Below are 13,119 nucleotides of genomic sequence, written 5' to 3'. Positions count from 1 at the left end.
AGATCTCATATTTGTAATTTCCACAAACATTACTCTATATCATTTTATAACACATAAAGTTACATTTTATAACATATAACACATGTTATAAAGGTAACATAAAGGTACTCACTAAGGCATGAATTATCCTGGAAGAAATTCAGAAACTTCAGACATTCTTCTATATCATTGCCACTGCTGCTGCAATCACACCATGGTGCAACACTGAGATTATTATAATTTAAATAATTTGGTGTCATAACTGTGCCTATTGAAAAAAATCAAAAGCAGTATTTATGTGACCATTTTTAATTAGTCAATTCTTACTGTATAAATACAAAAGACTACTCAAAGATATACACAAAATATTTAAATACAAGTTCTATAAATGCTGTTACTATACACAATGCTCACCCCCAAATATTATATATAACATCAAATAAATGGAGTATTTAAAATTTCTATAAAATCAGTATTATGAGATAAGATAAAACAATCTTAGATAATAATTCATACACGATAATAGTAGCATAAAGAGACATCCTATAAGGTACTGGAAAAACAGTTGTTCGGGGATACTGTAATGCAAATACAGTATAACTATATAAACAAATTTAGAATGGTATCAAAAGATATGAACAAAATAAAATATTCTAGGAAAGACATTCTATTTCAATAAGTTCATAAAATATTGAGGTTGGGCTATGGAAATCCAGTAATGAGAACTGTCTATGTCCGTGATGGCGAACTTATAGCACGCATGCCACAGGTGACATGCAGAGCCATTTGTGTGGGCACGCAAGCCCCAGGCAAACTTACCTCACTGCGCATGCGTGTGCCTCCCAGCTGATTTTCGGGCCTTTTTCGGCCTGCCAGAGGCTTGAGGGAAGCCTCTGCAGGTTTTGCAGTTCAAAAAATAGGCCTGTTTCATCACTTCCTTTATTTCTTGAAATACCGGAAGTGATGAAACGGGCCCATTTTTCAGCCTGCAAAGGCTTCCCCGAAGCCTCTGGCAGGCCAAAAAAAAAACCCCCAAATGGGCCGAAAATTATCTGGGAGGCATAGTGCAGGTAAGGGGGCGGGGGGAATTGCACGTGCATGCGCAGGGGGATGTGGGGGCCCCGCACGCATTGCCTTCTGGGTGCTGGCATACAAGCATGTGTGCACAAGAAATTTTTGGCACGGGAGGCCAAAAAGGTTAGCCACCACTGGTCTATATGATTTTCAATAATCTAATTATTTTTCTTAATTGTATATCTTATCTATTACCAACATTTATTGTTCAAGACAATGAAGAAAAGTAGAAAAATAAATGAATATTATAACAACAGAAGTAGCATAAGTTTATAGTATAAATATAAGCAAGCTTTTGGTCATATTCAGTTCAAAACTTTGGAGGTGTTTTTTTGTGTGTGTCTGTGTGTGATTGTGTGTATATGTATATGAGGTAAATATGGCTTGATTGATTATGAAGGACACTATGAGTCCAGACTAACTGCTTTAATGCATCAGTGAAGAATATCTGAATTTTTCAGATGGGCTATTCTTTATATATTAAAGTACTATTTTAAGTATAGAACGACAACTCAAAAAGACTTATCATTTAGTACTAATGTAGCAATAATGTAATGGAAAGCATTATTCAGTTTCATTTATTTTGTGGTCTTGAAGAATAACCAATAGGGCTGGGTAATCTTAAATAAAAATTATAGTATCACAAAAAGTACCCTGTGAATCTAAAATATTGATGATTACTAACAAAAGTGCTTGTTTTTAACTCTATAGGGAAAAAGTGTACTTTAATTGCACCTTTAAAAGTACAGAATAATTAACCCAGAATACCATATGGACATATTGGAATATTTCAAAAATTTTGAGCAACAGCAAAGCAGCTTTCTCCAACATTATGCAGTCCAGCTGTGATAGATTGTAATATCCAGCTGTTGGCCCTGTTGCCTTGGAATTCTGGGAATTATAGTCTAAAAAAGAAATAACTTTCTTCAGAAGAGTTTAGCTACAGATATGTTATTCATGACACATATTAATATTTGAAAAAAAGTAGCAGGAATAATAATAATCATGTAGTAATAGTAGTTAAATACTCAGATTAAAAATATAATGTGAAACTGGAAAACAGGAAACATCTGTGTTTCACAACATTTTCTGAGTTCTTGAAAAAAAAAAACAAATATATATTTCAGGGCAAAATTACTGACACCTATTGGCAATATGTTCACTATTGTAACAGGCATAATTTAATTCACTAGGTCTCTGGCTGAGATTGTGTAAAATAACTGAGTCACAATGAAATTAATAGTTGCCATAGTATGAATGGGAATTAGGTGTATGTACAAAAGGGCATACTCACCAATTTCATGTCTTGAATTGCTGTTAGACTCTTTTGAATAAGATGGCAAACCTACTTTCTGGATCCATTTGTCAATTCTGACAAACAACTCTAGTGATCATAACTGCCTACTGTCTACAGAAGCTTAGCAAACTTAAGTAACAGACCTCTGAATTAATGAATTGCAGATGGAAGAATGCAGACAAACAAACAACTATTACAAGTCCTATTAATCAAAGCTTGATGAAAGATAAATAGGAAGGATAAATTGAAGAATGACCCTGATGTCACAAGCAATACCGCAATCAGGAATAAAGAGGCTAATAAAATTATCCCATTCAATGAGTGCAACAATAACAGCTAGATATTGTATCTAGGGCACAATTTATATAATCAGAAATAAAGATATTCCAAATGAAAACACAAAATGAAGTTGATAAATATAAGAAAAGTGAGCTAGTATGGGAAATACTTCTAAGGGAAGATTCTTCACATGGGAGCTGCAAAGGGGTATTAAATAAATCAGGTTAAACCATTAATGTAAAAACAATCTCTCTCTATCTCTCCCCCATCCATCCCTCTCTCTCTGTGTATTTAAAATCATATCCCTAAAAAGAAGAATTTGGAAGAGTTTCCAAGTATTTAAACATCTGGTCTAGCTCTCCACTTTGATTTTATAACCATGTGGCATATAGCAAACAGGATGTATCAAACCATTTATTGTTGAACAAAATACAGAGTGGAATATCTACTTAATCCGCACATGGTTTGATCAAATTGATGTTTATGATTGTGGCAGGTAATTCAGATAACCAATTTTGTAGATCACAGTATAACCCAGAACAAAGAATTAAGTGTTCATATACATACAGTAAAGTCCTACACTTAGGCAAGAAAAACCAAAAGTACACATATGGACTAGGTGAAACCAGGCTCAATTGCAGTAACTGTGAGAGGGATCTTGGAGTCTTAGTGGCAACCAGCTAAATATGAACCAGCAGTGTGCAGCAGCTGCCAAAAAAGCTAATGCAATCCTAAGTTGCATTAACAGAGGGATACAATTGAGATCAAGTGAGGTACTAATATCATTCTATAAACCCTTAGTAAGACTATACCTAGAGGACTGCATCCAGCTTTGGTCACCACATTATAAAAAAGATGTTGAGACTCTAGAAAAAGTACAGAGAAGAGCAACCAGGATGATTAGGGGACTGGAGACTAAAACATATGAAGAACGGTTACAGGAACTGGGCATGGCTAATCTACTGAAGAGAAGGACCAGGGGAGACATGATAACAGCCTTCCAATATTTGAGGGGCTGCCGCAGAGAGAGGGGGTCAAGCTATTTTCTAAAGTGCCTGTAGGCCAGACAAGGAATAATAGATGGAAACTGAACAAGGAGAGATTTAACCTGGAAATAAGGAGAAACTTTCTGACAGTGAGAACAATCAACCAATGGAACAGCTTGCCCTTGGAAGTTGTGGGAGCGCCATCACTTGAGACTTTCAAGAAGAGATTGGACTGCCATTTGTCAGAAATGGTGAATGGCCTCCCCCTTGGGTGGCAGGTTGGACTAAATGACCTATAAGGTCCCTTCCAACTCTGATTATCTGTTACCTGTTACATACAGGGGCCAGTGAATATTTTACTAAATATGTGACACACTACTCTCATCTGTTATTTCCTTGGTTTTTTAATATAGTTTTTAATAAAAATTAATAAACCATTAATAGTGATAGTGATTTTGCATACTTATTTATTGTTTTTAGCTTTGTTGTATGCCACCCAGAGTCACATTTGGTGAGATGGGCAGTTACATAAATTAGATAAATAAATGAAATAAATAAAAGATAGGGTGAAAACTTCCTGTTCTTCCTCCTCCTCATTATGCAAATTATTTGAAAGAGATGATTCACATCATATGAAAACATACAGAAAGCACTTCCTTTCAAATTGTTGAAGAATCTATGCTTTTTTCCAGAGTCTCCTTATAAAAATGACTCTGGCTGAAGTTTTCTTAATTATTCAAAGGGAGACACATTATACTCAATCCCACACTAAGAGCATTATATGGTTACAGTACTATATACTATTATTATATGTGACAAGGCCTGGGAGTCAGAAAGTGTGGCTGAGCCTGTACATTGGTCATGTTGATTTGAGATGAATGAGCTTGTTTTTTTACCCCAGCTGCTCTCTCTTTGCATGTTGTTTTCCTGTTTTTATATTTTATTTTAAGATTGTTATCCCACCCAGGGTCATGAAATTTGGGGTGGGCAATCCAGTAAATAAACAACTCTATGTGTAATCCAGTTGACATATACATTTACCCACAAAGGCTAATAAGCAGGAATGGGTTACAGTTTGTTGACGTGTGGAAGGATAAGGATTCAAAGAAAAAGCTTCTGTTTAATCTGGAATTTGTAGCAGTATTTCCCAAAACAAATAACATTATTTTTTCTCATTAGGTTCTAATGTAGCCAAGTAATAAGTTGGGCAGACCGTTGTATTGTGGGACCACATTCTTTTTTTCCTAGAGCCTAATAGATTTATTGTCTGGAGCCAATATAGTTGCTTAAACATACATCATATGTTTAGTTTCAGTTTGAAAGGTGATGGTGACTGGCTTCTATCACCTATTCTTTGGTGACAAGGAACAAAGATATTTAGTCAAATGGTTTTCAGAGAAAGACATTTTTTGGCATCACATCAGTCCAGAACTCTTTTCCTGAAGAAAGAAGAGGCATTGTCCCTTCTGATTTAGAAGAATCTTAAGGAAAGTTTTATTGTGGTTAATTTGTGGAAGATCTGTATTTGCCATTTAGCATTTATATGACTATATATTTTACATGGCTTTGTTTTGTTAGCAGTCATTAATCTAACTGGGAATACTGACTGATAAACTAAAGGGTACAGTACTGAAGATCAGTGGTAGGATTCAACTTTTTTACTACCGGTTCTGTGGGCGTGGCTTGGTGGGCGTGGCAGGGGCAGGATACTGTAAAATCTCCAGTCAGAGGTGGGATTTGCCGGTTCTCCGAACTACTCAAAATTTCCGCTACCGGTTCTCCAGAACTGGTCAGAACCTGCTGAATACCACCTCTGCTGAAGATAACAAGAAATACAAGCAAATTGTGGTGCTTTTGGCATGAACAAGTACTAATATTTGCGCTGGAATACATCATATTAAATTTCATAGTACAATAATCGTATTCCATAATATGTTTTTTCGAATGTGTACTTTCAGTAAATATTTTGAAATGACGTCTTTTAAAAAAGAACAACCTTATGGGCAAAATGTAGGCAAAAACATTTTATGATAAAAATGGGCCAGTTGTAATGCAACCAAACTGTTAATATATAACATTACAATTATCAATTTAACGTAGCATTTTACTCTGATGGAAGGTATGGTTTGCCAAAAACACAACTGAAAGACTGATATTTTAAAAGAATTTTTTTGTATGGTCTACAAATTTCTCAGTGTAATAAGAGTAGACAAAGCAAAAACTCTTGTTTTCATCCTTGTAAGTAAGAAAGGAGAATGTGTTTTCCCTTCAGAATCATATATCAGCTGGGGCGGAGCTGGTGTCGCGACGATACGGCATGCGATCTTGGAGGTCTGAGATCGCTGCCGATATCTTTGCTCCTGGACGGTCCAATCGGATCTAAACGGTCCCGAAGAGATGGTGAAAGTAAAAAGCACATCCTGTCGATCCCAGGGATACCGCAAAGTCCCTGGTAGATCCAGGAGAAGCTCTTTTTGCCAGCGGCAAAGAGGCAGCCATTAAAGCTGCTGAAGTTGGGACAGCTCCGAAACGAAAGAGATCGGAAAGAGAGAGTATGCCAGTTTGGTGAGAATTTTTTCTTTATTCTAAGATTTGAAAGGACACCTTAAGGAAAAGAAAGAATCTGTAAAAGTTTTGACAGAAGTGACTAAGCGGCAATTTTAAACAGGAATGTCAAAGTAATTTTTTTTTCTCATTGCTGGATTTTCTACACACGATCTTATATTTTGAATCTGGACTGGTTTTTTCTCTTCCTTTATCTATTCTTTTTCTCCTTTTTGATTTTAAATTATTCTAGGCTAGAGACTCCCTTTTAGGGTTTTTTTAAAATATTTTTTTCTTTTTTTAATTAATTCTTATTATATTTTGCTTGGAAAAGGAGGGGGAAAGTGAAAGCAAAAGAAATTTGTAACACTGCCAACTGGAGGCTTGGAAATATTTTATTTCTCTTTTGACCAGACAAAGCTGAGAAAGAACTGAGACTTCTTTTCAAGGACATTGCTATTTGATAAGATAGAGGGAAGAGCATGGGAGAGTATTATTACAGGTGCTCTTCTGGGTTTCTATCAACAGCTGGAGTCTGGTGTTGAAGCTTATAAGAAAAGAAAAGGTGGTAAGTCCCCGGAGAAGAGAGTTATAACAAGAGCCTTGGATAATTAAACAAAGTGCAGTGTGCTCTTATTATTTTTTCTAAGTTGTGCTACTCCTCCTCATCAGTTTTACTTTTTGTAATAGCTATTTGGATTTTTGGTCCTTTGGAACTTGTCTTTGTTTTTGTTTTCTTGTCTTTGGAAGTTAAATTTCTACACTTGCTCTTTATTTTAAAGGAAAAGCTTTAGTATTAATGATTTTTTTCTTTTTCTTTTTAAGGGAGTAGTCTTTTTTTCTTTTTTTTCCCTCCTCCTCCCTAGTATTTTTGTCTCCCCATCTACCTTCCATATTGGGTTTTTTTCTGTTTTATTTTGTTTATTTTTCTGGCCTTCTTTTTTTTTTCTTATTTATTCTTTTATATTTGAGACCTGCTAATTGGATTAAGGTGTTGAAGAACCTGAAGAATTTTCCCTTTCTCTTTTTTAGCTTTTTATTTTTCACTTTTCCGCCTTTTTTAAGGATTTTACAATTTCTTCTTTTTTGTGTGTGTTTATGGTCTTTTCCTTCATTTTTGAATCTTTACTGTTATCTAACCAATCAATTGGATTAAGGTTTACAAGCACCTGAAGAAATTTTTCTTCTTCTTTTTTTATTATTATTATCTGGCTTCTTTTTTCCTACTATTTTTATTTGGAATTGCAATTGGTTTTTGCAATTGAATTAAGGTCTAGAAGAACCTGAAGATTTTAATTGCTCAAAATGAGTAGGAAATTAACAGCCCCTGGTTCCTCAACTACTACTTCTTTCTCTCCACCATCTGGAGGACAATGTTCAATACAGACAATGTTACAGCAAAAAAAAAAAGAACAAGAAAAAGTGACCCTGCAGATGATTATGTAAGGAATTCAAAATATTCAAACAAGAACAGAGAACACTGAAAAGAGAACAGAGAACATCAAACAAAGAACAGGGAAAACTGATGAAAAGGTGGAGAACATTCAACAAATGATGATGAAGTACGATGAGAGACTCCAAAAAATTGAAGAAGAAGATAAACAAAGAGTCAAGAAGATTGGAGATATTGATAACAGATTAACTGTGGTTGAACAAGATAAAAGTGGTATGCTGAGATGGGAGATGGACAGATCAGAATTTTATCTTAGATTCCAAAACATAGAGGAAGAAAAGGGACAAAACCTAGCTGAGATAATGATAGAAATATTGGCTGAAGCTTTGCAAATAACTGAAGAGAAGATGATGGATGGAATAGATAAGGTCTATCGAGACTTCACAAGATAGGCAATGATAAATAGCTTACCAAGAGAAGTTCACATCAGATTTACAAAAAAAGCCATCAAAACGCAAATATTGCAAGTGGCAAGAGAGAAAACATTTAAATATAAAGACAAGGAGATTGTGGTCTTGAAACAAGTATCCAGAAGAGAGAGAGAGATGAGAATACCGATTCCTGACCAAAATGCTACTTTAAAAAGAGGTGAATTATAGATGGCTGATCCCAGAAGGTTTAATGTTCATATGGCAAGAACAGAGATATAGAATTGACTCAATTGAGAAAGCTGAATCATTTTACACAGAATTTTTTGGAGGGAAAGAGGAAGAGGCAGAAAAAGAAATTTCGCTAATTGAATTCCAAGAGGACTGCCAAATGACGACTGAAAAAGAAGAAGGTACAGTAGGTGGAAAGGAGGAAGCCAAAGAACAATGTGAACCAAGATCTATGAGAGCTGTTAAACCTAACTACAAAATATAACCATGGAAGAGAAAAAATTGATTACAATTAATATAAATGGACACCTCAACTGTTAAAATAAGGAAAACCTTCCATAAATTAGAGAAATTAAAATTTGATATAATTTGCCTACAAGAAGTACATATTACAAAGCAATATGAACAATTGTTGATACAGCCAAAATTAGGGAAAATATTCACTTCCTTGACACAATGCAAGAAAAGAGGAGTGGTTTTATAAATTAAAGATATTATCCCAGTGAAATTGATTTATACTGATGACGACGGAAGAATACTAATGGTGGAAATAATGGACAATAATATGAAAACACTCCTGATTGCAATCTATGCCCCAAATGACAATCAAGAAGAATTTTATAAAAAAATACATATGAAAATAATTGAACTGGACTATGCTAATATAGTTATGATGGGAGATTTTAATGGAATTGTAGACAATAAACTGGACTATACAGCACAGAAAACAATAAAGCAAAACAGAAAGACTTTCCCTAAATCTTTTTTTTTTTAATGGTAGATGAAATAAACTTAAAAGATACATGGAGAGAAAGAAATGCTAAAACAAAACAATACACCTTCTACTCAAATAGACATTTACCATGGTCCAGAATAAGTATGATATGGATGTCAACAGAATTGTTAACTAATATACAAGAAATAAATATTGAAACAAGTACTTGGGCAGATCACAATCCAATGACAATTAAATGGAAAGGACAAAGAACAAGATCTAGATGGATGTTAAATAATACTATTTTAAAGGAAAAAGACTTCACACAGTGGATGGAGAAAGAACTGGCTTTTTTCTTTAGAGAAAACAGAAAAGAAGATACATCAATCCAGAAGGTATGGGATATAATGAAGGCATATGCCAGAGGCTTGATAATAGATGATACAAGGAAAAGAAATACCAAGAAAAGATTAGCCTCTAAGGCATTAGAGGATGAGTATAAAGGACTTGAAAAAGAGTTACAGAAAATGCCACAGAAAAAGGACATTAAGCTAAAAATGGATATAACTAAACATAAAATGGGTCTAATAGAAAAAGAAGAACTAGCACAGAAAATTAGAGGTGCTAAACTGAACTACTTTGAAGATGCAAATAAACCAGGTAGATGGTTAGCATATAAATTGAGAAAGGAGAAAGAATCAAGGAAAATATTGCAATTAGTAGACGACCAAGGCCAAGTCTGCTATGGTCATAAAGAGAAGAAGGAAATCATACGAGACTATTATGGGAAACTATATACACAAGAGAATATTGATAAGGAAAGAGTTAAACAGTGTTTACAGAATGCTAATCTACCCCAGATACCTAAAGAGATTGAAACAATGTTAGAAAGCAATATAACGATGATGGAGTTAACTGAAGCACTCAAGAAGCAAAATAATGGAAAGGCACCAGGCCCAGATGGACTTCCGGCAGAATTTTATAAAACATTACAAGAATCATTGAACCTTCCATTGCTAGAAGTTATGAATGAAGTTATGTTAAAGAAGATACCTAAATCATGGTCAGAAGCTTATATTACACTTATTCCAAAAGAGGAGGCCGATCCATTACAAATCAAGAACTATAGACCTATTTCCTTACTAAACGCAGATTATAAATTTTTTGCTTCAATATTGGCAGAAAGACTTAAAAAATACTTAAACAATTTTATCCATCCTGATCAAAATGGATTTCTGCCAAAGAGACAAATTAAAGACAATATGAGAGTAATCTTGGACACTTTGGAATACTACGAGGCACATCCTGAAAAACAAATGGCTTTGATATTTTTAGATGCACAGAAGGCTCTTGATAATGTGAATTGGTGATTCATGTTATTACTGCTAGAACAGATGGGCTTTGCTAAAAAATTTATTCAAGCAATAGAAGCTATATATCATAAGCAAACGGCAAAGGTAATGATAGAGGGAGAACTGACAGACTCTATTGATATAAGAAAAGGAACAAGACAAGGGTGCCCACTATCACCTCTGTGTTAACCTTGGAAGTGCTAAATAGAAATATTAGAGATGAAAAGAATATAAAAGGGATGAAAATTAAAAAGGAAGAATTTAAATTGCAAGTATTTGCAGATGATTTGGTTTTCATTTTAGAAGACCCACTAGAAACAGCATCAAAATTGATAGAAAAGATACTAGCATATGGAAAGGTGGCTGGTTTGAAAATAAATAAAGATAAGACAAAGATCTTGACAAAGAATATGTTATGAAGATAAAAGGAAGAACAGGCAGATCTATTGAAAATCCAGGTCACGAATAAGATCAAGTACCTGGGGATATATTTGACAGCAAGATGCAGTACACTAAAAGAGAATAATTATATCAAAATTAAGCAGCAGATAGCGCTAGATTTGGCGAAATGGGAAAATCTACAACTGTCATTAATAGGGAGAATATCAACACCTTTCTGTATTCAGTTGAATTACCTGAACAAGGTCTGGGTCAACAGAGTCAAAAAGAAAAGAACAAACTAGGTTATAATGTGCTGAAGATGAATATATTACCCAGAATTTTATATTTGTTCCAAACAATTCCAATTAGGCTTGGAAAAGATTACTTTGAAGATTTAAATACAATTGTGTTGAAATATATATGGCAAGGTAAGAAAGCGAGAATAAAGTTAAAACTTTTGCAGGATGCTAGAATAAGAGGAGGATTTGGTTTGCCTAATTGGGAGTTGTATTACCAAGCTACAAATTTGATGTGGTTTAAGGAATGGATAACATTAAGAAATACTAGATTGTTGACATTAGAAGGACATGATCTGTTGTTGGGGTGGCATGCTTTTTTATGGTATAAAGGAACTAAAACACAGGGGTATTTTAGAAGACATTACATATGGAAGTCTCTGTGGTTAAATTGGGAGAAGATTAAAAGACAATGTTATTTGAAAATTCTAGTCTGGCTATCAACTATTGAAGCATTTTCTTATCCTATAATATACAAAAAGGAACAAACAGTTAGATATGGTGAAATATTGAATGAAAAGGGTGAACTTAAATCTATGCAAAAACTAGAGGAAGAAGGTATAAAGATGAATTGGCTTTCATATGTGCAAATATATTCAAGGTATGATAAAGATTCTAAAACAGAAGGTTTCTATGATAAACTGACTGACTTAGATAAGATTTTGACAGGTACTGATGAAAAGGTGATTAAAAAATTGTATGGATATCTATTAGAAATTAAACTAGAAGAAGAAGTTAAAGAAACTATGATTGCTTGGGGGAAGAATTTTGCATATGGGGTTGATCTAGAGAAATGGCAAAAACTGTGGTCTCAAAATTATAAAATGACAATGTCAACAGCATATAAAGAAAATTTGTATAAGATGTTTTACAGGTGGCATTTTCCCCCAACAAGAATAGCAAGAATGTTCAAGAATAAATCCGAAAAATGTTGGAAATGTCATCAGACACCTGGCTCATATTACCATATGTGGTGGACTTGTGCGGATGCTAAAAAATATTGGACTAAAATCCACATGTGGTTGGAAAAAATGACAAAAAAGCATATAGATTTGAAACCAAAGATTTTATTGGGAATTTTACCTGAAATATATAGTAAAGACTTGAAATACCTGATTGTAAATGTGTTAACAGCGGCTAGGATTGTATTTGCTAAAAACTGGAAAAATGAGAAAACACCATCACAGGAGAAAATCATTAAGAAAATATTGGAATGTGCTGAAATGAGTAGATTGATATTTGAAATTAGAGAACAAGATGATAAACAATTTTATAAAATTTGGGATTTATTCTATCAATGGTTAGACAATAAAATATAGTAATGAAATATGTAGATTCTTAGAAAATAATACATATATAAAGATGTATTCTTTTCTTATTATATCTACAAAATGATTTTAGGATAGATTTGGGGTGATAATATGAACCGTCATAAAACAAATTAAGTAAAATATGATTATTTCGTAAAACCTGAATGAATAAAAGTATAGTCAAATGATTGGTTAATAATGATATTAATGTATTCAATATTTGATTGAAAATATGAGAATATATACAATGTAATTGTAATTGAAGACTACGAAATTGAAGCACAAAACAATTTGTAAACCAACCGGCACACTGTATGTATATATATATGGAAGATGGCTTGATGTTTTTATGTTTTGCTTTTTTATGTTTGTTTTAAAAACCAATAATTTTTTTTTAAAAAAGAATGATATATCCACTTATATTGGTTCCTCAGGACCCTTTCTACTGAACTTGAGACCAAATGATGTTTTTCCAGTGATCTTTCTAACATTTGTGCAATACCTTAGCCTATGGAAACATGAAAGTACACTTCTGGCTTTGTTCTCTCTTTCTTTCTTTTCCTAATTCTTAATTTCTCTTAGTTATTATTTTTCTTGTTTAAAATTTAATAAATTTACTACAGAAAATAAAAAAGGAAAACACATGAACATGCCTCTCTGCAAGCACTATAATTATTGTAACGCTAAATGGAAGAATAGTTTCAATAAAACTTCCAAGAAAAGTTATCATATCTGGGACTATTTGCCAGAAGTTGTTGAGCTAACCTATTTCCTACCAGCAGCTAGCATTTATACATCACTTCATTGAATGATGTCTAAGATGCCTAGTTCTTTGTACAAAAGTCTATTTATCT

At 33.7% G+C, this 13,119-nt stretch overlaps 1 protein-coding gene across 3 annotated transcripts in view; it reads right to left on the bottom strand.

Moving 5' to 3' along the window:
• The window catches only part of GFRA1 (GDNF family receptor alpha 1), a 261,672-nt gene that overhangs the window by 52,196 nt on the left and 196,357 nt on the right, over nt 1–13,119 (bottom strand). For all 3 annotated transcript variants that reach the window (XM_026667367.2, XM_087964470.1, XM_087964469.1), the window contains one exon: nt 113–247. In XM_026667367.2, coding sequence (XP_026523152.2) covers nt 113–247 — 135 coding nt within the window. The remainder of the gene's footprint in view (nt 1–112; nt 248–13,119) is intronic.

This window comes from Notechis scutatus, chromosome 4, assembly GCF_049901735.1.
Source record: "Notechis scutatus isolate UNSWTSFEM ecotype Mainland chromosome 4, rNotScu1.2, whole genome shotgun sequence".
In the NCBI taxonomy this organism is placed as follows: Eukaryota; Metazoa; Chordata; class Lepidosauria; order Squamata; family Elapidae; genus Notechis; species Notechis scutatus.
The sequence above is the reverse complement of the archived record's forward strand: the minus strand, read 5'-3'. Positions and strand labels throughout refer to the sequence as shown.